We start from the raw sequence: 21,356 nt of genomic DNA on the forward strand, positions 1-21,356 counted from the left end.
CTACTTCAATAGCAAAAACGAGGCAAAAAACGGTTTTCCAATTTTCGACCATTTATCGCTGTGATCTTGAACTCGCTCGCTTAATGGCGTACAATTGTCGCGTAAAGCTATCGAAATTACGCTCTGCGCGCGAAACGGTTTGGCACAATTACTTAATCATCTCGATCGGCACAAACAACACCGTTTATGAGCATTTGTGCTGATACGCTACTAACTGCCGGGGCCAATTTGCTGTCGGCCCCCAACTGTTCAACCCACAAATCGACGTGAGCGGCTTCGCGTGATGTCGCAAGAGATTCATCAGCCATGAACGGTAGCGTGCCGATCAACTACTGCCGCCGTTGATAAAAGATCAACCGCACTGACCATCGACCATCGCGCACTAGCCGCCGCGGCCTTGGTGTACTAATTGCGAGCGAGTTTTCGCTCAACGCACCGCATCGTGTTGCCCACCCGATGCCGATCGTTGTTTCGGTAGGCTCAGGATGTACTTCGGTGGGCCTGGAATTTTTTACGTCATGAACACGATCGCTGTGACACACACGACGCGCGAAGCGTAGCTCGTGTAGCTCGTGTAGCTCGCGTAGCTGGTGCTAGCCACCGCCCGCCCCGGGGGGTTGCGAATCGTGACGATCGCGCGCTTCGTTCGTGGGTCGAGATCCGGTGTGCGTTACCGCGGTACGTCGGCCGAAGGCGAGCCCGTTCAGTTACTGATAGGGCGGCGCCGCGAGCAGGACACTCTGGCCGAAGCGGTCCTCAAGAGAAGCCGCAAGCTCTTGCGCGGGAAACTCGTTTGTGAAAAGTGCTCTTGAAGTGATCTTCGCCACTCAGGTGTTCAAAGTGTATTTGTGTTTTTTTTTAAATCGTGTGCCTATGCTGTGTGGCCAGCGTTGATCGGTAGCAGAGGCGTGATTGGGCCGGAAATGGACGACCTACACATTTAGGGGCAGTTGAAGAAGTGAAAGTGAAAACGGCATTTTTTCCGTCGATCATCGATTTTATTATCCTGTATCGTTTGCTGCGAATTTTTGTTGTCACCTTCAAGGAGCGGATCGTTTACTTTAACGCGTTGGGAAAATGGTACGTGGAGGATAACGCGTAGTGTAGAGAATAGAGTATTGTTTCCGGTGTTTTAAAAATGTTTAAGGCCATTCTTTCTTTTTTTAAATGTATATTTTATTTTTATAAAAGAATCAGGTAAAAGCATTCCTAAAGCTTTTTCCTTAACACCTTCACAACGACAAGCAATAATCAGTGTGTTATTTCGTGCGTCACCTACTCTGCAAACCGCACGATCTACCTTATTCAAAGATTTTATGGTCCTGCCCCAGAAACTGGTTTAGAACCAATTCCTTCTTCTTAGAACGCTTGGAGGATGTTCTGCATTAGTGGTCAAGGTGAATCTTGACGTTTTGGCATTCCACTGCCAGAACGAGGTTTTTCTTTTTGTGGCGCCATCGGCGGCGATGTCAACGAGTAGAACATTCCTGTACTTCCTGGCGGGCTGAGCACAGCACATGCTAATTCGTGCTAATTCCATAGGCTGCGCCAAATTGCATAACGAGGTGCGTCAGACAAACTGCGTCGAGTCGTATCGTCGTGTCGTGGGTGCGATCCGTGAATAAATACCATCAGCTGTTGACGGTACAGGAAACTGACGTAGAGTGATTTTTGTGCGGATCATCTTGTGGATACTTTGAACCCAAACATCGGAAGGAATCAATCTCTGCCGCCGATGGCCGAATGATCCCGAAAGTGATGTGAGGAATTCAGTTACAAAAAAAACGGTTCGTCGGGCATGATAATGGACGCTTGCTCGCGGCCCTGTCTGTCAATATTGGCCAACACGACCGGCACTCAGTGTCGCGGTGCGCGGTGTTCATTTTCATTTCAATAGCCTAGAGCCTCGTTTGGCGTCCGCGTATGAATTTTTTGACACTTCGCGCCCGGTCCGCATTTTATGCAAATCTCCCATTATCAGCATACAACTCCCTATCCTTCTGGTGCCTTTCGCATGTGTTCCCTCTGTGCACACGCATCAGGAGGCCTTCTTAAACAATTGACCGTTTGATTGGTGGACAACGCAGCGTCCGGCGCCAGTTGGTAACAGCTGACCAGTGGGCGGGTGACGATCCTGGTCCTAACCTTGAAACAGACTCGCAATTTGGGAGCCAACAAAACCGGTGATGGTGGTCCTCGGGTGGCCCAACAAACGCGCTGGCCCGTAAAAACGGGGTGAGCGCGGCTCATGGAGCCGAAAATTTATGCTGGGCCGCTCTCGCTCACCGTCGTCAATCCGATGACATTGTGTGGCGGTGTTGGCGAAGTCGAAGGAAAAGTTAAAAAATATTATCCGCAGCTTGGCACTGGATCCACGTAACAGCTCGGAAGCTTGACCGACTACTGTGAGCCCTAGATAGCTCCTTCGGTTAGGGCTTGTTGTTGCTGCAAGAGCGAATTGATGGGCAAGAAAGTGACCCACCGGTGCCGGTGTTACATGAGTGCGCTGACCCTGCGTGAAGATGGGCTTTTGTTTTGGTCAAAAGTGTTAATATAACCGCAGCTAAGTGGGTCTCTTCTCGCTGTTCGATAACGACCCCAAGAAGCACAATTACACGCGCTGCTGTAACTGTAGCATTATAACGTGGAATGGAATGTTTCTGGGAGTCTGGGAGAATGTGAATATATTTATGAAATCATTGGCCAATCATATTTTTCCCTCTGAAGGCCACATGAAGCAATCGTGATAGGTCGGAAGGTCAGCACATCCTAGTAAATTGAAAATGATCATTACTTAAAAATTTAATTTTAATGAAGCTGTTTAAGCAAGATCTTTACAAAATATCTAATCAGATAGACATTTTTTTAATCAGATCATCATCATTCGAGATCACAATTAACAATGAATATCACTAACACCAATGAGTGAACGGTTACGTAGACCCTTAGTTTGGTGTTTGCCAGCCAATTAACACCAAATTAGTTTCTCTGGAAAGGCTCTGATCTAGCTTCGCTGGTGACGTAGAACTGGTACGCGAGTCGTAGAACCTCAACAGTTGCCACAGCTAGCGATAGCCAACCAAAGACGGCGGCCCTATCTTATCTTGGTCCATTAAAGAGCCACACTTCCTACGGCACATAAACGTTCCTACGATCCAGCAGATCGCAGACACAGGTGAATAGAGTTTGCTCGTGAATTCCCAGTTTAAGTGTGTTCTATCCTTGTGTTTGACCGTACACACCGGGACAGACAGAGAGTTTCGCGATTTCGGTTCTCTGCCCATCGGGTTGTCTGTCCTTCTAGTTCTGATGTGCAAATAACGCGTGCAGCCTCCATCTGGAGAAGACATAGAAAGATAAATATCCTCCGCGGACGGACCACCGAGAGACACGCGGAAAACATCCGGAACGACGGCGTTGAGTGCGAAGGTTACACGCAAATGGATCGAATGAACAAATAGCTCGGCGTTCTTGTGCAACAATGCAACATCCTTACCTTTCTAGTGTGTGTCTGGGTTTCTCTTCTTCTTGCCGGCACTTGCTGGCACTATCCACACCGGTCTGGTCTAATTGATCAATTATGGAACATGGCCCCGGGGTGGTCCGCTCGGGCTGTTGGCAAACAGACCATTCCGCATTTCCGTTTCGACTTTCGTGCGAATTTCCATACAATAACTCAGCAGCCTCCACCGAAAGAGGTTGACGAACGTGAAGTCGCCGAAATTATGTCATTTGATTGAGACACCGTTTGAGTTATTGGCGTCGGCAGTCGTATTCGATTTCTTTACGACCTGCCTGCACTCAGATTGCATGGCTGCACCCGTTCACCCGTTCCTTGAGCTCGTTTTAATGATGCTCGCCGACAATTCATTTCACTTTCGTGCTCTTGTAAACACGGCGACCAGCGGGGGCCAGCTCTCGGAACGGGATTTGGGCCCGCCGGTCGACCTAGAATGTCAAGAAATACGGCACGCGCCCGCGAAGGCTACCGCGGGGATAAAGCGCCCTCTCGTTCACCTTGAATCTGGAGCCGGCCGGGAACGCGGTCCGGTTGAACTGGTTTTCGGTCTCCTGCCCGTACGGAACCACCACCTGGATGGTAGGGACCAGTCTCCCTCGCCCGGCGAGCGGCTTGGGTTTCGGGGTTTTTGTTGGTTTTAAATAACCGGCGAGCGGTCCAATCCTGGGCGGCGAGAGAGTGTTTTGGGCCGCAAATCAAATTATACCCACGACACGACGGAACCGGAGCCAGAGCCTCTCCTGGTTTGGGTTGGTGGAGATTTCATGCGTGAAAGTGTCGAAAAAGAACGAAGTGCGTTAACCGACGGCGGACGATGATTCCGGGCGACGAGATGATGAAAATCACAAGGCATATTATTGGTAGCCATTGAACCGTGATGCCGTGGTGAAGAATCCGAGGGTCACAATGGGCAACTACCGTGGGCGACCTCTTTGGCCGTGGCGTCGACCAAAGCAAGACAGACAGATAGAGTCATTTTGACAGGAAAATTAATGATCTAATCGAACCGCTGGCTGGCACCAGATCGAAGATGTTGCGAACTGTTGCGTCTAATCTGTTGGCCGGCTGGGAGAATCTCACCCCGACACATGGTGCCATTCTGCATCGGAATTGCAATTGAACTGGTGCCCGGCGAGAATCTGATAAGTATGCAGCCTGTGTCGGTCTACGATCGAGCTGGTGGGTGTGGAACGTTCTTGAGCATTGAGCGGAGCAGGTTCCGACCGGACAGGTTTTTGTCGTGCCACGGAGGGGCCTAGTGCACCGCAAACAGTGACAAACGTACATCGATTACCATTAGTATGCATCATTTTCATTTCGGTGCACGCCTTCGAGGAGCTGCTGTGTCCTCCAATCGAACGAAGCGAGCTGTCAGTAGGGCCTGCTGACGCACCGTCCGCCAGCGCCAAGGGGAAGGTCACCCGAGGGTCCGCCAGCGTACGGAATGGTTGATGGAGGCACTCGGAAGAAGCCGGCACCACGAGCGTGACAGGTGGGGGGTTAGTTTTTCGTTAGACACTGTGCCTTAGCACAAAGTCGTGGTGAACGAGCATCGTTAAGTCGAAGGATCTTCCATAATACGGGTTGGCACGCGATCGATCGCTTGGTTTGACCCGATCGAAAATGATCCGAAAATTAGTTTTCGGTGTTGTAGATCTGTTTTACGACAGTTGCCGACAGGTTTACGAGATACGTCGTTCGATTCATTCGCTTCCTGACTGGTTAAGACGGATCAGGACGTTTATGAATGAAGTGTTTCTGGTGTTCATAATTGGACGTTCAGTTTGAAATCCGTGCCAGATCACGCCGGCAACACCACTACTATGTTGGCTCAACAGTCGACGCCCCAATTGCGCGTTTCTGTTTGGCCATCTCTGGTTAAAAATGACTGTCATTAAGTAAAACAGAAAGAGGCTGACACGTTGCAGCAACGGCAGATGTTGCATCAGACGTTTCCAAACGATTGGACGGTCGAGCCGAGCACGAGCGATGGGATTGGCAAGGGGTTGCCTGTCGACATTGAAGGCTAGGGCCATCGTTCCTGACGATGGATTATTCATATTCCTTTATTTAAAGGCACCTGTGCGCGGTTCGGTGGATTGACGCGCTAAATTTGCACCTTTTCTGACGACCTTGACGTTGCGCTGTTGCGAGCCGACGTGCGTGAGTGGTTAGTTTATCATTTTAAATGGTAAGGACCAATGAAGGGATGTTCTGTGGATCAACCAACAGATGGGCTGGACAAAAACAAAACAAAAAAACAGGATTCCAATGAGGAACACAGTCGATTGCCATTTACATTCCAATCTGGCTCACGGCTTTGACGTAAGCCTCGATAAAAACTAATTCGTTTCGTTCGTATCTGTCCGCTCCGCGGCTCGGACGTCAACCAAAGTGGACGTCGACCGGGGCCAAGGTGCTGCAGAATGAAGGGCAAGTCCGCCTGCGTTCTGCCTCCGGTGCATCACTGCCGGTGCCGAACCGGTCGAATGGGGAGTAATTTATCGTTAACCTTGAAACGGAGCAGACTAAGGCATCAATTTTCGGTTCCGTTTGGGGCGCCGGTCTAACTAAACGCGTTTTGGCGCCGGCGCCGCCACTGTGGTCACTGGTTTTTGAAGATTTCTGGGCTTGGGAGCCCAGATGGGCTACGGAGATCAGCTTACATTGATAATTTTCGTTCATTAGCAGTGCCGGCGGCTGCACGCACGTAAGTCGCCCCTAAAATGTGTCGCCCTGAGAGAAAGACACGCTAAACATGAAAGATTAGAACCATGGTTTGGGAACAGGTTTTCCCTGTTTTTCGAAATGGACGAAGGATGTACCGATTGGCGTCACTGAATCTTCGGTGCCCGTTTTGACGCAGTAGAAAAGCTTGGGTGGGAAATTCTGGATTTTAGACGTTCTTGTTGGGCATCGGGTATTTGCCGATTGACGTAAGCAATTGTCATTTTATGGCAGCCATCCACCATCAATAAACAAATCTCTGGCTGTTTAAAAGGTTTTGAGCTCTGAGCGCAAACAGACACGATGGCTTGGGAATGGCCATTTAGATAGTTGAGCCCAACACCACCGGGAAGGCTACGATTGACGCAAAATTAGTTCTAGCCACTACCACTGGCCGAGACGGCGCCGGCGACAGGCTGCGTTTGGTTGGTGAGTGGTTCGCTAATATCCGACTGGACTTTGGCGGATTAGGTTTTATAATCGACCTGCCATCGACCGGGTGACATTACGCTGGATGTAATTGTAATCGTCCTGTGCCTGGGCCACACTCTCTGGGTCGGTTATGGAGCCCAAGCGTGGAGTGGTTCCAATGGGTCGGCATAATTAAGGCGCTAGGAGCCCCGACGCTCCAGGTTCGCCGGCGCGGCACTGGTGACAGTAATTTATGCGCAACGCCATGCAGAGATGGAGAAGGAAATATGAGTGCGTTCCGTACTCGGTGGATGGCTGGTTATGAAGAAAATGGCAGCGCCAGTGAACGGGAGGGCGTCAGTTTAGCAGCCAATAGATCATTAGGCGGTGACGCAAAGCTGCCTTCATTCTGATCGGTTATCTAAGCGATCACCAAACATCGTCTGGGCGGCACTGCTGCTCAACCCTTTGGGTTTCCCTTTTAGAGCCGCTATTTTGAAACAAAAGTTCAAAAAGTGTGGTTTTCCCACACCAGGCTACAGGTTTTTTTTGGGTTGTTAGATCGATCTCTTCGATTGGGTCTCCAAGAGGCCTTCGAGAAAGTTCTGCATTACGATTCCACTTCCGGACACTTCCTCGTGGCGCTTCAAATCGCTCGCCCCAGAAGGTTCCACGCGACGTCAATTTCAGTCGCGTGGCCTTAGCCGGTGGCCTCACGGTTTTTCACGCCGGTGAAAATTGAAGAACCCAAGCCTCAGACATCCTTTCGCTCCGAGCCACAAGCCGTGCGCCATGGCGTGGCTTGACGGTCAAGGTCGTTGGCTGACAAATGGAGTCGGTAATGATTCATTTCCTTCCCACATGTGCCGTGAGTCCGTGCGTGTCGAACGGCGTGCGGCGTCCACCCCGGCACCGTCAGCTCCTCCTACCTTTCTGTTGGCGCAAATAATTAACGGCCGATGGCGAATTCAGAGCTGGTCAGAGAGTCAGATTCGACGCGCCCCGTGTGTGGTCCGTGCACGAAGAAGTTCACGCCACTTGAAGCGCCCGAGTTGTGTAGATGAGCTGAAACGGATGGGCTGACTGTTTTAAAATTAGTAAAGCTTGAGTTGTAATATTGTTTCTGTTAATTGATTGTATTTAGTAAGTTTTGTTACTAATCGTGGTAGGGCGGATGGCACCATGATTAGCCATGATCGGCAGATGACCTAGCCGATAAGTGACACGTAGACTTATTGACCACTTTCGCTTCCTTTCGTCGGTGTCGGTTTAAGTGAGAGGATTAAATAGCGCCCCAAGCGCCACCCCGTGACCCGAGATCGAGCGGAACGAGAAAACTTTAACACCGTGCCGCCGTTACGTCGTTACATAATCGTGTGAAGCCCTGTCATGGGGCATTCGGTCACCACTTTTTATTCCCATCTAAATGGGGTTAGTTGATGGATTAATTTATTGTTTCTGCCAAACAGACGCTTCTTGGCAGGGCCATTGGTGGGATATTTTTTTTTCTTACCGAAAGATCAGAAGCGGATGCAAAGTGACCCACTTAACGATCACTTCGCTTTGCTCGCCTCGAAGGAAGTGAGTGAAGGTCTCTCGAGGGTGATGCTTAATGCCCGACTAGGCCGGGGATGGAATTGGTTCACGAGTTGAACTAATTTTCGGTCAAACGGAACTGGTTTTCTTGTCTAAGGGCCGAATGGAAACGAAACCGAATGCTGACGCATCGCTCACCGTTGGCGAATGGAGTGCCTAGGAGCGGTCGCATCAGGCGTGCATAAGTAATGAACCTTCCCAAATCGACACACAGATGTGACTGTGTGATGCTCGCTACGGCAACCTTCGCTAAGGGCCGATTGAACGCAGATAGTGTCACCAGCTTCGTGTGGTTCGGTTTGGCGGTCAAGTGTAAGGCCGATCGCTGGCGGCTGCAGTAGCCGGAACCCCGTTGCTGTCGAATTGATAAAAAAACTGCTGACGGTCAGTCAGCTGGCCAGCCGGTCCGCCCGGTTTTATGCTACTGTTTCGTGACGGGCATGCTGCCAGTATTCGATTTATAAATAGCTGAGGCCAACCTTCTTCCGTTAAATTCACAGCTCGTTACTTCAATGTAATGAGTGCGTTTTTTTATTGGTTCTATCTGATTCCTCCCAAGGGCAAGTGGGCGATCCGTAGATCGCTTTTTTCTAATGCAATGCAATCTTGCTCAACAACTTCCTTGACAATCTTGCAGAGAACGCGATCGACAGTTGTTGCTGCAGTGCTGGTCGTGCTGCGGTTGCTGCTTTGCTTTCCGGCCAGGATCGGGGCCGACGACATCTTCCAGATGCTGTTCGACCAAACGAGCGCCCTGTTTGGGAACGCGTCGGACCGCATCCCGGATACGGTCGCCTTCCGGAAGGAGTACGATTTCATCGTCATCGGCTCGGGATCGGGTGGCTCGGTGATGGCCAACCGTTTGTCGGAGGTGCACGAGTGGAACGTGCTGCTGCTGGAGGCTGGCAAGGAGGGCAACATGATCACGGAGGTGCCACTGACCGCCGGCCTAACGTCCATCACGGGTAAGTAGCAACGGAAGAGCGACAAAAAATATCATCGTTGACCGATTTGGCAAAAGATAGTCGAATCTATTCTGCGGTCAATTCAATATTTCTGTAAGCGGTGTTGTAGCGAGAACACATTACATTATTATTGATGTTCACCTTATGTGATGCGGTATTACCCGCCTCGGCTTGGAGGTTTTTGTCTGTCACAGAAGTAACAGTGATTTTTAGTTATCCAACCATTGCTGGTTGCAACTACTTCGACGCGTTTGTAGGAGATTTAAGAAATCGATCCTGCTCACTTTATGAACTTTTGAAATTCAGAGGTTCGTAGGTTCATTAACTCAATATTAGGTTCAAACACAATTAAGTGCGATCCTGACACCACCTTGTGAGTTGTATACGGTAACTCAATCCGTTCAACCGTCAGAATAGCAGACTACCCGAAGAAAGACGCTACACTTGGGTGTATATATACTGCCAAATGGTCGACCCAGTTCTAGCGATGACTAACCGAAAGGGTTCTGGTCGGCTAAAAATAGCACACGCAATGCCGTTGACCGCGGTTTGTGCGGATGCTGCATTTGAAGTGTTCCGCTACCGCTTGGTATCGTTCGCATTGCTCCTTCTCTGTCGCTCTTTCGGCGGGGCCCAATGGAACCCTGCAACAGTCACTTTAATCGCCTGGTCCGAGGAAGTTTAGTTTGTTTTCAACCAATTGAACTACAAATGATTGGTACGCAATCGTTGTAATGGAACTATTTTAAAGCGTAACACGGTATTTCGCAGACTAAATAGAAAGCATCGAAAGGCGCGCCCCGTAAGCCATGGCTACCACCGTAGGATTAATAACCATCTCTTATATACCATCGATCGGATTCGACAATCGAACCGTCTGAAGAACGGATAACTTTTAGGCAATAATATTCCTGTTACTGACATCACGGTATTATTCTTTTTTTTTTAATTCCAACAGGCTATAACTGGGGCTACCAAGCGGACCCCATGAAGGGGGCTTGCCTCGGCCTGAAAGATGGACGGTGCAGCTGGCCCAAGGGCCGTGGTTTGGGCGGTACTAGTTTGATCAACTTTCTCATCTACACCCGCGGCCACCGCCGGGACTACGACGGGTGGCAGCAGGCCGGAAATCCAGGCTGGGGCTACCGCGAAGTGCTGGAGTACTTCAAAAAATCGGAGCACATCAACATTCCCAGCCTGCGCGGCTCACCGTACCGATCGACTGCGGGACCGCTGGACGTGGAGGAGTCATCCTTCCAGACACCGCTGCTGAAACGATTCGTCGAAGCTGGCCGGTCCCTCGGGTACGCCGAGACCGACTCGAACGGAGAGATTCAGCTGGGCTTCGGAAAGGCGCAAGCCACGATGCGCAGGGGCCGCCGGTGCAGTGCGGCCAAGGCGTACCTGTCGCCGGCAGCCCGCCGTCCAAACCTGGACATTTCGATGCACTCGCGCGTCACCAAGATTCTGATCGACCCGGTCACCAAGCTGGCCTACGGAGTGGAGTTCATGAAACGCCGCCGGCGATACGTGATCCGTGCCCGGAAGGAGGTGATCCTTGCGGCGGGTGCTATCGCTTCTCCGCAGCTCCTGATGCTTTCCGGTGTCGGTCCACGGGAGCACCTGGAGCAGGTCGGAATACCGGTCGTACAGGATCTGCCCGGCGTCGGGTACAACCTGCAGGACCACGTCAATTTGCCCGGCCTGGTGTTCCCGGTGAACCAACCGGTCACCGTTCGGGAGCGGGACATGCGTTCGCCGAAGTACGTCCTCGAGTACTTCCTGGAAGGCCGGGGACCATTCACCGTGCCCGGCGGTGCCGAAGGAATCGCCTTCGTGAAGACCAACATCAGCTACACGCGTAAGCCGACCGAGAGTGTCCTAGACACTGTGTCAGTGGTAGGGTAAATATCAATCATGCCTCTTTATTTTGCAGCTGCCGACTACCCGGACATTGAGCTGGTGTTGGGTAGCGGTGCGTACAACAACGACGAGTCGGGAACGCTCCGGGCGGCGCTGGGCATCACGGAGGACTTCTACCGGCGCACCTACGGGTCGATCTTTGGGCGGCACGCATTTTCCATTTCCCCGATCCTGATGCGCCCCAAGAGCCGTGGGCGAATCTACCTCAAGAGCGACAACCCGTTCCACTGGCCGCACATGGACGGTAACTTCTACGCGGATTACGACGATCTGGTGGTATTGCGGGAAGGGGTCAAGTTGGCCCTGTCGTTGGTGGAAAACTCTCGCAGTTTCCGGCAGCTCGGTGCGGAACTTCACAAAACGCCATTCTTCGGTTGCGAGCGATATCGGTTCCGTAGCGACGAGTACTGGGAGTGTGCCATCCGGCAGATCGGCAGCACACTGCAGCATCAGGTAAGCATCTGGTGGCCCCGTGCGGTAACTCATCTACTGTGGCCTGTTGTTTATGGAGATCCGTTTTCCGTAGTGCTGTACGTGCAAGATGGGTCCGGCCACCGATCGGCAAGCGGTCGTCAATTCACAGCTCCAGGTGTACGGTGTCCGGGGCCTGCGGGTAGTGGACGCCTCGATCATGCCCACCATACCGGCTTCGCACACGAACGCGGTCGTGTTTATGATCGGAGAAAAGGCCGCCGACATGGTGAAGGAGTACTGGGCCAACGAGATCCGCTGATCCGCTCGGCGGACGCTTTGATCGGACCCACTCCTCTAGTCAACTAGTCATCCTAAGTGGAAAACTACGGGTTTTCGGCCAATGAGCGATCGATTTCTGTGTGCGTCGGGTGTGAGGTGTCGATACCCCGATCCGGCTCCGGCATTCCATTGGTGATCCCAATTAGCAACGCTCCCCGCTACTACTACTACGCACTGCCATTAGACGATTGGATTCAGGCCGTGGCCATGGACCGCGGCCGGTTGGAATATTTAACGAAATAAAGAGACTGTTTTACTGTAAACAAACGGTGAGGGATCGCCGGAACGTCGCGCCCGGTCCGGTTTATTTGGGTTGCGGCGAACAAATCGAGCAACAGGAGTTTGTTGCGAGCGCCAGAGCGAGAGCTTTGGCAAGTGATAATGAAAGAGAGAGAGTATAGTCCTCCTTATTCGGTCGCAGAATGGCCGGCATTTCGGACTGCCAACAGTTTCGGTTCGTTTGCGTGTAACGTCCTTTGTAGGTGTACGTGGTTAGTTCAAAAAGTTCCGTTAATTTGTTTAAAAAAAATGTTTATTTAATCATGAATATCTATTTTGTCCCCTTTAAAGTAATACCCATCAGATGTTACACTTTTACCAACGGTTTTTACAATCCTCGAAGCACTTCAAAAATATTTTTTCGTTCCCTTGTTCAGCTCCTTCTTTGCAAATCGCGCACAATTTGCCGGTAATATTCCTTGATGACAGTTCTACCCTGTGGCAAGAACTCATGATACTTTTTTGTAATACTTTTGTCGCTAGCCTTTTTGGACAGCCCTCGTAGAGTTGCGAAAGCCGGCTTCGTATGCAGGGTTTCCGTTCTCGAAGGGCCGAGCCCGAACCCGTTACAATGATTACTCCGGCGCATGCGATCTTTTGCACTGCTGCATGTAACGTTGGCCGTTGGCAGGTAAATGGTCCCCACAAAGTTCTACGGTAAAGTGAACGGAATTCTGCCAAAGTCCCATGTGTTTCACCTCGGTTCGACACTTCCGTTTGTGCAAAAATATTCTCTCTCCAAATGCTGTGGCCGGTCCGGAAGTGCGATGTCTATCAACCAGCCAAATGCCGCGAACCGCCGGTCGGAGAAATCGGATGGGTATAAAAATAAAAATCCACTTTCCCGCGGTTGGTTGGTATGTAAACATTTTTCGCGCCAGTTTTCCCGCTAACACAGGGTGCCGCAGACACACGGGGGTTCCGTGCTCGAGATCACGCACACAGAGAGACGGCATGAACCGGAATGCTGCGATCGGAGAACTGTCAAAACAAACACGCGGAATGCACGCGGAACGGCGAGAAAAACGAAGGCCACCCGGAACGGGTGACGGATAAATGACGAGTTTTTCCGAGTTTTCCCGAACCCCGAACCGAGCCGATGTCCGGTCCCGGTTCGGATACGCCGCGCACAGCTGATGTCAGTTGCGTTGGGAAAGGCGCACCGTTCGGATGCTCGCAAAATGGCCGCCGGCGCTGTGTCCTGGCCAGGATTCGTTCGTTAGTTGTAAGCTTTCCCTTCGACACCGACACCGAGGGTGTGTGTGTGTGTGTGTGGAGTGGCCTGTGCGTGACTAGAGTGCTTTTCCGTAACCGATCCGATCCGCCGGTGGGCGACAGAAAAGGCGTGTGAAGGCGAAGAAAACGGTGAAAAACCTGCCATAGCTACTTACTACAATTACTGGCAAAAGGCAACACACGCAGCGCGCTGCTAATTGTGTTAGAAGCGGAGAGGTGTGTGGGTCCGTGTGGAACGCAAGGATCAACAGCCAGCCGCGGGTGCCCGTTGTTTGTTCTCCGAACACTGTGGTGCCTAGCACCGGCTGGGCAACCGGATTTTCATCGATCGAGACGAAGGTGGCACCACATTTGCGTACACGAAACTCCCCAGAGTGCTAAGCGTGAGTGACACCGGCATTATGAATCTTTAATACCGGGCCAAAGTTGAGGTCCGTTAAAGCTTTAGAGCAGAACCGCGTGAAGGATCGTTCAAACCCGTTCTCAATAGGTGAGTGAAAGATATGCGAATCGGACGCATGAAACGATGTCCTTAATCGAGAGAATAAGCATTCTGTGAAAGGGTATTAATTATTGCACCAGAATCGGCGGGTCGGCGAGCCTTACATCACGGCGTTAATCCATGTTTTCGGTTTGTAAAGTAATAATTACAACCTACAGCGAATTGTGGAGTGTGGCAAATTGTGTGTAAAATTGTGTAATACATTCATTAATTTTAAGCCCGCAATTTATCACGTTCGTTTGTCGTCGGTGGACATTCATTCTTTACCGCTCCATTCATCCCTTTCCGCGTGCTACCGATGGTCCTCCGGTGTTGTCCTAGCATAAAAAACTGGTAAACAAATTTTCTACCGAAAGGCTTTACGGAGGGCGCGGAGTTTTTAATGAAGGTTGAAAGCGAGGACCCAAAAGAAAAACGGTTTGTCGAAAATTATCACTAATTATAAAAGTTTAGCATCGAAAAGGATTCAACTTTGAGCCCTGCGAAAGTAGCAAAAGGAAAGGTTGGGGCCCGTTTTTTTGTCCGTTGTTGTCTGTTTGATAGTTTTTATGGAACCGCCCGTTTCCGATTTGATTAATGAGCGGTGGCGGTACGAATGAAACTAAGTTCAGATGCAACTTTTTCCGCATTGCTGACCGGACAGTTGACCTGCCGTATTATTTATTAAAAACAGCAGAAACCAGAGGCAGAGCGGCGTAAGCTGTAAGAATTTCAGAGCTCCACCCAAGAAACCCTCCGACGACATTGTTTTATGCAAAATCGCAAAAAGTCGTCGCGAATGTTGGCGCGAAGAAAGGCGAAAACGGAGCGAACATGCAACCGGTTCTATTCTCAACAAAAGTTTTCTCCGTTTTTCCTTGCTTTGTGCCATGGCCCATCGCGTTCCAAGGGGGAAAAAATCGATGCCAGGTTGTGTTTCGTGGGTCGCGCGAGTCACGCCCGCCATGATCGATACAAGTCACTATTGATTTCGGTGGCCTTACTTAATGGCGCACGGAATGAAACGAAATGCGGTGGATACAATGTGGATTGTTGGTCGCGTGGCTTTATCGTGACCGTTTTCCGTACACCCCACGCTCCGAACAACTGTGGCTTGGGTAAGTGTGTCTACAACAAAGAACCCCGCCTTAGAGTCCTGCTCCACGTGGCAAGCACGCGCCGAGTTCTTTACTAAGCATGTCCCACTAACGTTCGCTGGTGCTGGTGTCTCCTCCAGAAGGCGTAGGAAAAGAAGGTTGACGCACGACTCGCTACCATTGCATACTTTACGGGGCACTAGCGGAGAGACGAGAGTAAAAGTGGCCCTACATTTGCGTGCTGCCTTCACAATATCGATTGAAACTTTACTACGGTCTCCGTTCGGTGGCCCGCATTAGCTAAACTTCGCGCACTTCAAACGGCAGGATCCGTTTGGTGGGTCTCGCTGGGACGCTAATCTAGCTAGTATCGATCGCACAGTAACGTCAGGACCTACGGACGTCCTACGTGAGGTTCACCTTCGCGGAATCGCGTCGCGTCGGTGAATATTTGCACAGTGTAAGTGGAAGCGGTTGTCGGCTGACTGCTTTCTGATAAAGCATTAATTAATGAAACCGGACACGATAACGGTTAGTTTGACGAAGGTTCAGCGTTTCAGCTAGTAAGGGATTCGTTTAGAAACCCTTCGGAAGCCCTTCATTAGGTAAAGAGCACTGGTGGCCCACCGAGAGCGTACATAAAACATGCTGGGTCGCGACGCCTCCCGTGTGATTAGTTCGAATGCGCTAGAGAAAGATGTAAACAGTTTTCTGCAACTAAAATAATTCATAGCGTTATTACACTTACAAATATTGGTAAGCTGTACGTTGCTTTGGACTTGAACGGAAGATCATAAATTGTTCTCTACGTCAGATAACAATTATTTACATGAAGACGTAGCTCAAAATAGCTCTTGGCATTTTAATTTCTATCTCGAAGGTCCAATTTTGGTCAGTAACAATGTCGCAAACACACAGAGACGTAAACTAAGCTGAAATTTATCATGGAACAACATATCCACTCAGATGTCAGTCAATAAAACAGCCAACAGACCCACTCAGCACAGGGTCTAAGCGGCGCCATCTTGACACAAGCGATGACTAAGAGCCTTCCGTTCGGCAATCGAACAATGTGTCCGTTTGGTTGAGTATAGGAAGAATACATTTTCTGCTTCTTGACCTTTCGACAAACATGTGAAGGACCGCCCGGCATAATGCCGTGGGCCGTTCAAATAAAGCGGGGCAACGTGCGTTTGATACATTTGCCGAGTTACGGAATCCTAAATCCAGTTCGCGGTCTGCGGCGTGGGGTGCCGACGGCACCTTTTTTAATCAAAGTACGCAAAAGTGATAAAATGTTTTTGTTTGTCGCCCGAGCGCAACGTTGCGCTATTGCGGCGGTCCGTTGTTGGTGTTCCGGTTTTAGTTTTGAACTTTTTTACTGTAACCGTATCGTTTCGGTTAGTGGCCACTGGGTTCGTCAATGCTCGGTTTGGCATGCTCGTTCCGTTCTGGCGAGTTTCGGACCTTCGGACCAAAAAGGACCGTTGCGAGCTACGGGCGGGCGGCACGTGTGTGCTAATAAAATGAGCAAAATGGGGAAAATATGATGTCGATTTCCGGGCACGGTTCGGGCTGGCAATGTGGTCTGCAACGTTTCTCGTTCCCATCGTCAAGACGCACCATAAAATGGTGGAAGAAAATAAACCCCAACCCATGTGCCAGGTGAATTCGGTGGGCGCCGAACCAAACGGAACAACATTACGAAACCGAAGGCCGGTGCGTACGCACCGCGTGGCGGAGAGTTGCGCACCCACTGGTCGGCGCTGTGTCCTTTCTTCGATTCCTTTTTCCGCTCCAACACCCCAGTTGGGTCGATTCTCCCGAAGGCATTCGCTGGCTGGTTTATTTTCTTTCCGGCGAGTTTCCGCACAAAAGTCAGCTGGCGCCGGTTCCGGAATATTTTGCGCAGGAAAATCGGTGCAATTGTGGCGCAAACTTTTCGGAGCAGTGGATTATAACGTTTTACCGCTTTGGCTGTTTTTCGATTTCGAGTGCTGCTCTCTTCGCGGGACTCGAACTGCCGGGGCCACGTGGGAGGCTCGAGAGATGCCCGACAGTAACCGCAAATGAACACTTAAAATGTGTGGTTATAAACAAGGACTTACGGTGCTAAGCTGGATTGCTTCTAATTGGTTTACAAATTTCGCTTCAGCTGCGGGGCGCCCTATTTGTGAGCGGCACAAGTACGATTGTGCATGTGGTGTTAGGAATTTGAATACAAAATTAATATGATTGTGGGTACTGTGGGACTGCGTGCTGCAGATACGCTGGGCGGTGTACCATAAAACCCCATCATTTTACACTTTACAATTCCGGTATTCGCTGATATTATATTTGTGCGCTGCATCATCGCTATATGTGGGTTTTCTCGCTTTGAAAATTAGTATTAAAACGTATAGGTTATCATCATTTGTAAGATTTCATATTACGATTAGACCAATTTGCGCAAGGATCGGAGTAGGCCAAAGAAAATACTCTTTACAGTCAATCCAAAGTCTGAAACCCTGCGGCCTACGACCTAGTTAGTTATAGCTTCAGGCACTTCAGGGCTTCTGATAGCTAAAAGCAAGGGTTTGATAAACTTGTTACCGTTTTCTGTGGTGCTTCAGTCGTAACCGAAGCAAACTTTCCGAAAGGTGCGCTCGGTTTAGCAGTTTTGCCAAACGCAAAGGAGGCCGAATGTTCACCTACGGTGCTTATCGGAGTCCAACCGTTACACGGCGTAGAGGCATTCCTTTAGTTTTCATATGCAACACTGCTGGGTGTAACTCAACGCCATCCCGGATGCTTGGCACCGGTCCTTTTCCTGGAGCCTTATCTGGCTTCCTTCCGTAGTTGACTCGTCGGAACATCCTCGAAGAAATTTCCCAACAGATTTGCCATACCATACCATGACTAGTTGATATTTTGAGGATTCCGAGTGTGAGGTTATGTTGCATACCGTGAAGCCAATTAAGGGAAAGTTTCGTTAGCATAGACCATGTGGAAATTTTTGTGTGTACAATAATAATTATCTGATTATACTTTGGGTTATTAATTGGTTCATTGTGTTTGGCACAACAAATACATTTTATAAAGTTCGTCAAGTTTGTCGTTTTTGGTAATTTATAAAACCGGCTGATAGGTAAAATTTACTTCTCTGGTAGTAGAGTCAAACTAGCGACACAGTAGCGTTCATTACCTTTCAACAACATAATACTGCAACTTTGACCTCGCCACGCCACCGACTCCGTCGACCGTCCGTCGAAACAACAAGCTAACTTGTGTGAGGTGATAGCCGGAAAGGTGTTTTTATCGGAAAGTTTTGGGGTCTCGGGAAAAAAATGAAAACCCCGTCAACCACGCTGAACCAATCTGGAAACTCTGGCGCGGTAGTAAGTGTGTAATTAAATTTAATAAAACTTTGCACCAACTTTTTGCCAACCGTTTTATTTACGATTTTCTCTCCGTACACCGGTCGAACTACAAGCTCGTTCCTATTAAAACAAGCTCGGAGACGACTTGAAGACGCTTACCTGATTCGCCGGAACGTACGCCAAGAAACTTGAAATGAGATTATTAAACCGAAAGTCGATGCATTTTGGTTGAGGCCGTACATCGTTCAGTGATGGCGTTCTGATTCTTCTCGACGACCGCGATGCACGGAGCTGAAGTTTAAATTCAATTAAACGAAAACGTGTTCACGATACTTTTAGCTTTCCACTGCTCAGGATCAGGTCATTGTGATTTCAATTAAGTACAGTTTTAGGAGCGTTTCCTTTGAAAAATAATCAAAAATAGAACATTGGTATAAAACAGTCCTATTTTTTGAGAATGCACGTTGAAGTACAAGTATTGTAGGTCTCAGAATACACATTTACATGGACCACTATTGAAGCCTGCTCTCATAATGATGATCCATGGCAGCTCCATCGGTACGCGAAATGGACTTGAACAAATTAATTATGTTGGCCACAAATCGCTTCTCTAGGTGGCACCGCAAGAAGTTGCAGTCAATCGAACGTAGTTAGTGTAATTGGTCCTTTCATTGGCCCGCTTGACGCAACCACAGACTCTGATGTGGCCACCTTCACGTTTCTCGATCAGCAGCAATGTCCCTGCGGCAGTTGTAATGCGACAGCATAAGCTCTCCGGTTATCGCCTCAGCATTGCATGGCGGATATTGCGGTCCTACTGTCCTATGTGTGTGTATGTTTATTTTTGTGCACAACAATGGTGCAACCTGTCCGCCGTCGCCACGGGGGCCTGGGGGAAAATGGGAACTTTCTGACACATCAGACATAAGGAGGCGCGCCGGTTCCTCGGGCTTTCTCGGAGTATGACAAGGCCGATCCCGAGAGCGATTTTCGGTCGGTAACGATGACGGCAACAACATTGGCATACTGAGAGGGTTCGTTCGGTTCGTTATTTATTCAGTTTCAGTTCCGACATCGCGCCATTGAGGACCGGCTCGGAAGCTTGGACTCAATGGAGCGCTCTGTCGCTCTGTCGCTTCATGCACGCCGGCTAGCCGTTCCCAGCCAGCGCTGCGACCTGGGCCAGGACCCTCGGGAAAGGTTTAATGAAAATATGTTTATGTATGCTTTGTCGCAAAGCACGCGGCGCAAGTGGGTGGCGTGGTGCGCGAAGCGAAAGATCCCCGAGGCAATTTCGCAAGGACGTGCGGAAGTCGAAGTCGACTCGGGGAAAGGAGTTGTTTTCGCCCCTTTGGAGCCCAAAGAAAAGGGGAACAATGGTCGTTCTGTTGTCCCAGTTTTGAGTGAAGCCTTGGCACATGGCAATACTGGCTGTGACGTTGTCGTGTTTACCCGTCCAGGACTCCGGGGTCCGGATTTGGGTAGTGACGCGAGTAAATATCCTTATCAATTATAAATGACGGTGACCGGGCCCGCTCTGGCCATGGAGCGGTTTCGTTTCCAATTTGGGGCTTTCTTCGCGCCGTCGGCATTCCCCGGTTTTCACGGGTTTGATAATCGGGGTTGTTAGCAATTAGCAACATGTTGGCGACCGTTGTTCGCTTGCTGCAGTAGCTCGGGGTTGCTTTTAATGAGAATTTACCCGTTCTTTTTTTGGTGACCCTTGAAGCTGAGAGTGTCGGATCTGTTTCAACTCGTTCGTTGCTCAGGAGCTTGAAGACATCACGGCACACACAGTGCTGGGTAGCACTTTCAGAGAGCATCGAGTTTTCCATTGATGAATTGTGACTCTTGTTTGTTGAAAAGAATGAATTTCAATGTCCTTGTCTGGTGCTTGAGACCCACTGGGGATGTAATGTCAGATTATAATACCACTCCGTATCACATCACGTATCAGAACAAAATTAAATACATAGTAAATGAAGGTTAAAGTCTTAAGTTTAAAATCTTTCTAATGATGGCACCACGTTTGGTATGTTTATAAGATAATAAAACCCGTAGCATTGCATCTTGCGTTCCCAAATCCAATGTTAAACCAACGGCACTCGGCTGTCTGTAAAATCAACAACACTTTGTCCACCGCTTTCCCTGATGGCCTAATGGGTGCCGGCAAAAGCACCATGGCCCAGCCATTTTATCTTTACGCGGTGCTCAAGATGTTCGGGCAAAGCGTTCCCGCCAGCGCTAATGCTGGCGAGGGATCGGAAAGTACGACACGTCGCCGTGCGCCACCGGCAGCGATAGCAAGTTTTATGGTGTTAATGAAATTTAACTAAGCGAAGAAATTACCCAATAATGGCCGGAGCTTAGCAAGCCCTCGGTGCGCGAGCCCCGACTCACGGGGCTCGTGTTTCCCATTTAAGCTCGCGCTTTGTTGGTCTCGAAGAACCGTGTGCTGTGGCACACAGCTTCCGAAGTACACGGTTTCGATTTATCTTAACGATGAAGCTATCGCACGATGGAGGCCAACGTACGATGGGCGACCGATTCTGATGGACCACCAAATGTTGCCGCCATCGGTTACAGATATGGACTCAAAAAACGGATGTCACTGCGTTTGACAAATGTTAAAAGATGTTACTGGAGCACGGTGCTGATCCGTGTATCTTCATCTTCTGCGCCGTCAAACGCCCAAAAAATGGGCTCGTTCCGCGTGAAGGACCAGGCGTCTCCTTCGCTAGGCTTCCGTGTCGTTGCTAAAAGCTTCGTGAAATGGTGTTGTGCCTCAATTTTTTTTTGTTGAAACCGCAACGAGTCAGGGCGTCGACCGACCAGCGAGGAGCAAGGATCCATTTCGTAAATGCTACTCATTGGGCAAACGGCTCCCAAGACTGTTGGCCAGAAATTCGGTGAGCCACACCATCGTCCTTGGCTGCACTGCGGCGGGTGGGCCCGTTTACGGAATTTCGCATGAATTCCCCAACGAACCGTCAATGTTTACATCATCGA

At 49.9% G+C, this 21,356-nt stretch overlaps 1 protein-coding gene across 1 annotated transcript; it reads left to right on the top strand.

The window, feature by feature from the left end:
• The first annotated feature begins 944 nt into the window (after positions 1-944).
• LOC128271928 (glucose dehydrogenase [FAD, quinone]-like) lies at positions 945-12,087 on the top strand. Its single transcript, XM_053009613.1, has 5 exons — positions 945-1,080; positions 8,892-9,219; positions 10,178-11,080; positions 11,156-11,595; positions 11,669-12,087. The coding sequence occupies exons 1-5, from the start codon at positions 1,078-1,080 to the stop codon at positions 11,873-11,875; spliced, it is 1,881 nt and encodes a 626-aa protein (XP_052865573.1). The 5' UTR covers positions 945-1,077; the 3' UTR covers positions 11,876-12,087.
• Positions 12,088-21,356: the final 9,269 nt, after the last annotated feature.

The sequence above is a fragment of the Anopheles cruzii genome, chromosome 3, assembly GCF_943734635.1.
Source record: "Anopheles cruzii chromosome 3, idAnoCruzAS_RS32_06, whole genome shotgun sequence".
Classification (NCBI taxonomy): domain Eukaryota; kingdom Metazoa; phylum Arthropoda; class Insecta; order Diptera; family Culicidae; genus Anopheles; species Anopheles cruzii.

Coding starts and splice junctions, on each gene's coding strand:
- LOC128271928 (XM_053009613.1), top strand. Junction 9,220..10,177: donor CGGCCTAACGTCCATCACGG/GTAAGTAGCAAC, acceptor TAATTCCAACAG/GCTATAACTGGGGCTACCAA. Junction 11,081..11,155: donor GACCAACATCAGCTACACGC/GTAAGCCGACCG, acceptor TTTATTTTGCAG/CTGCCGACTACCCGGACATT.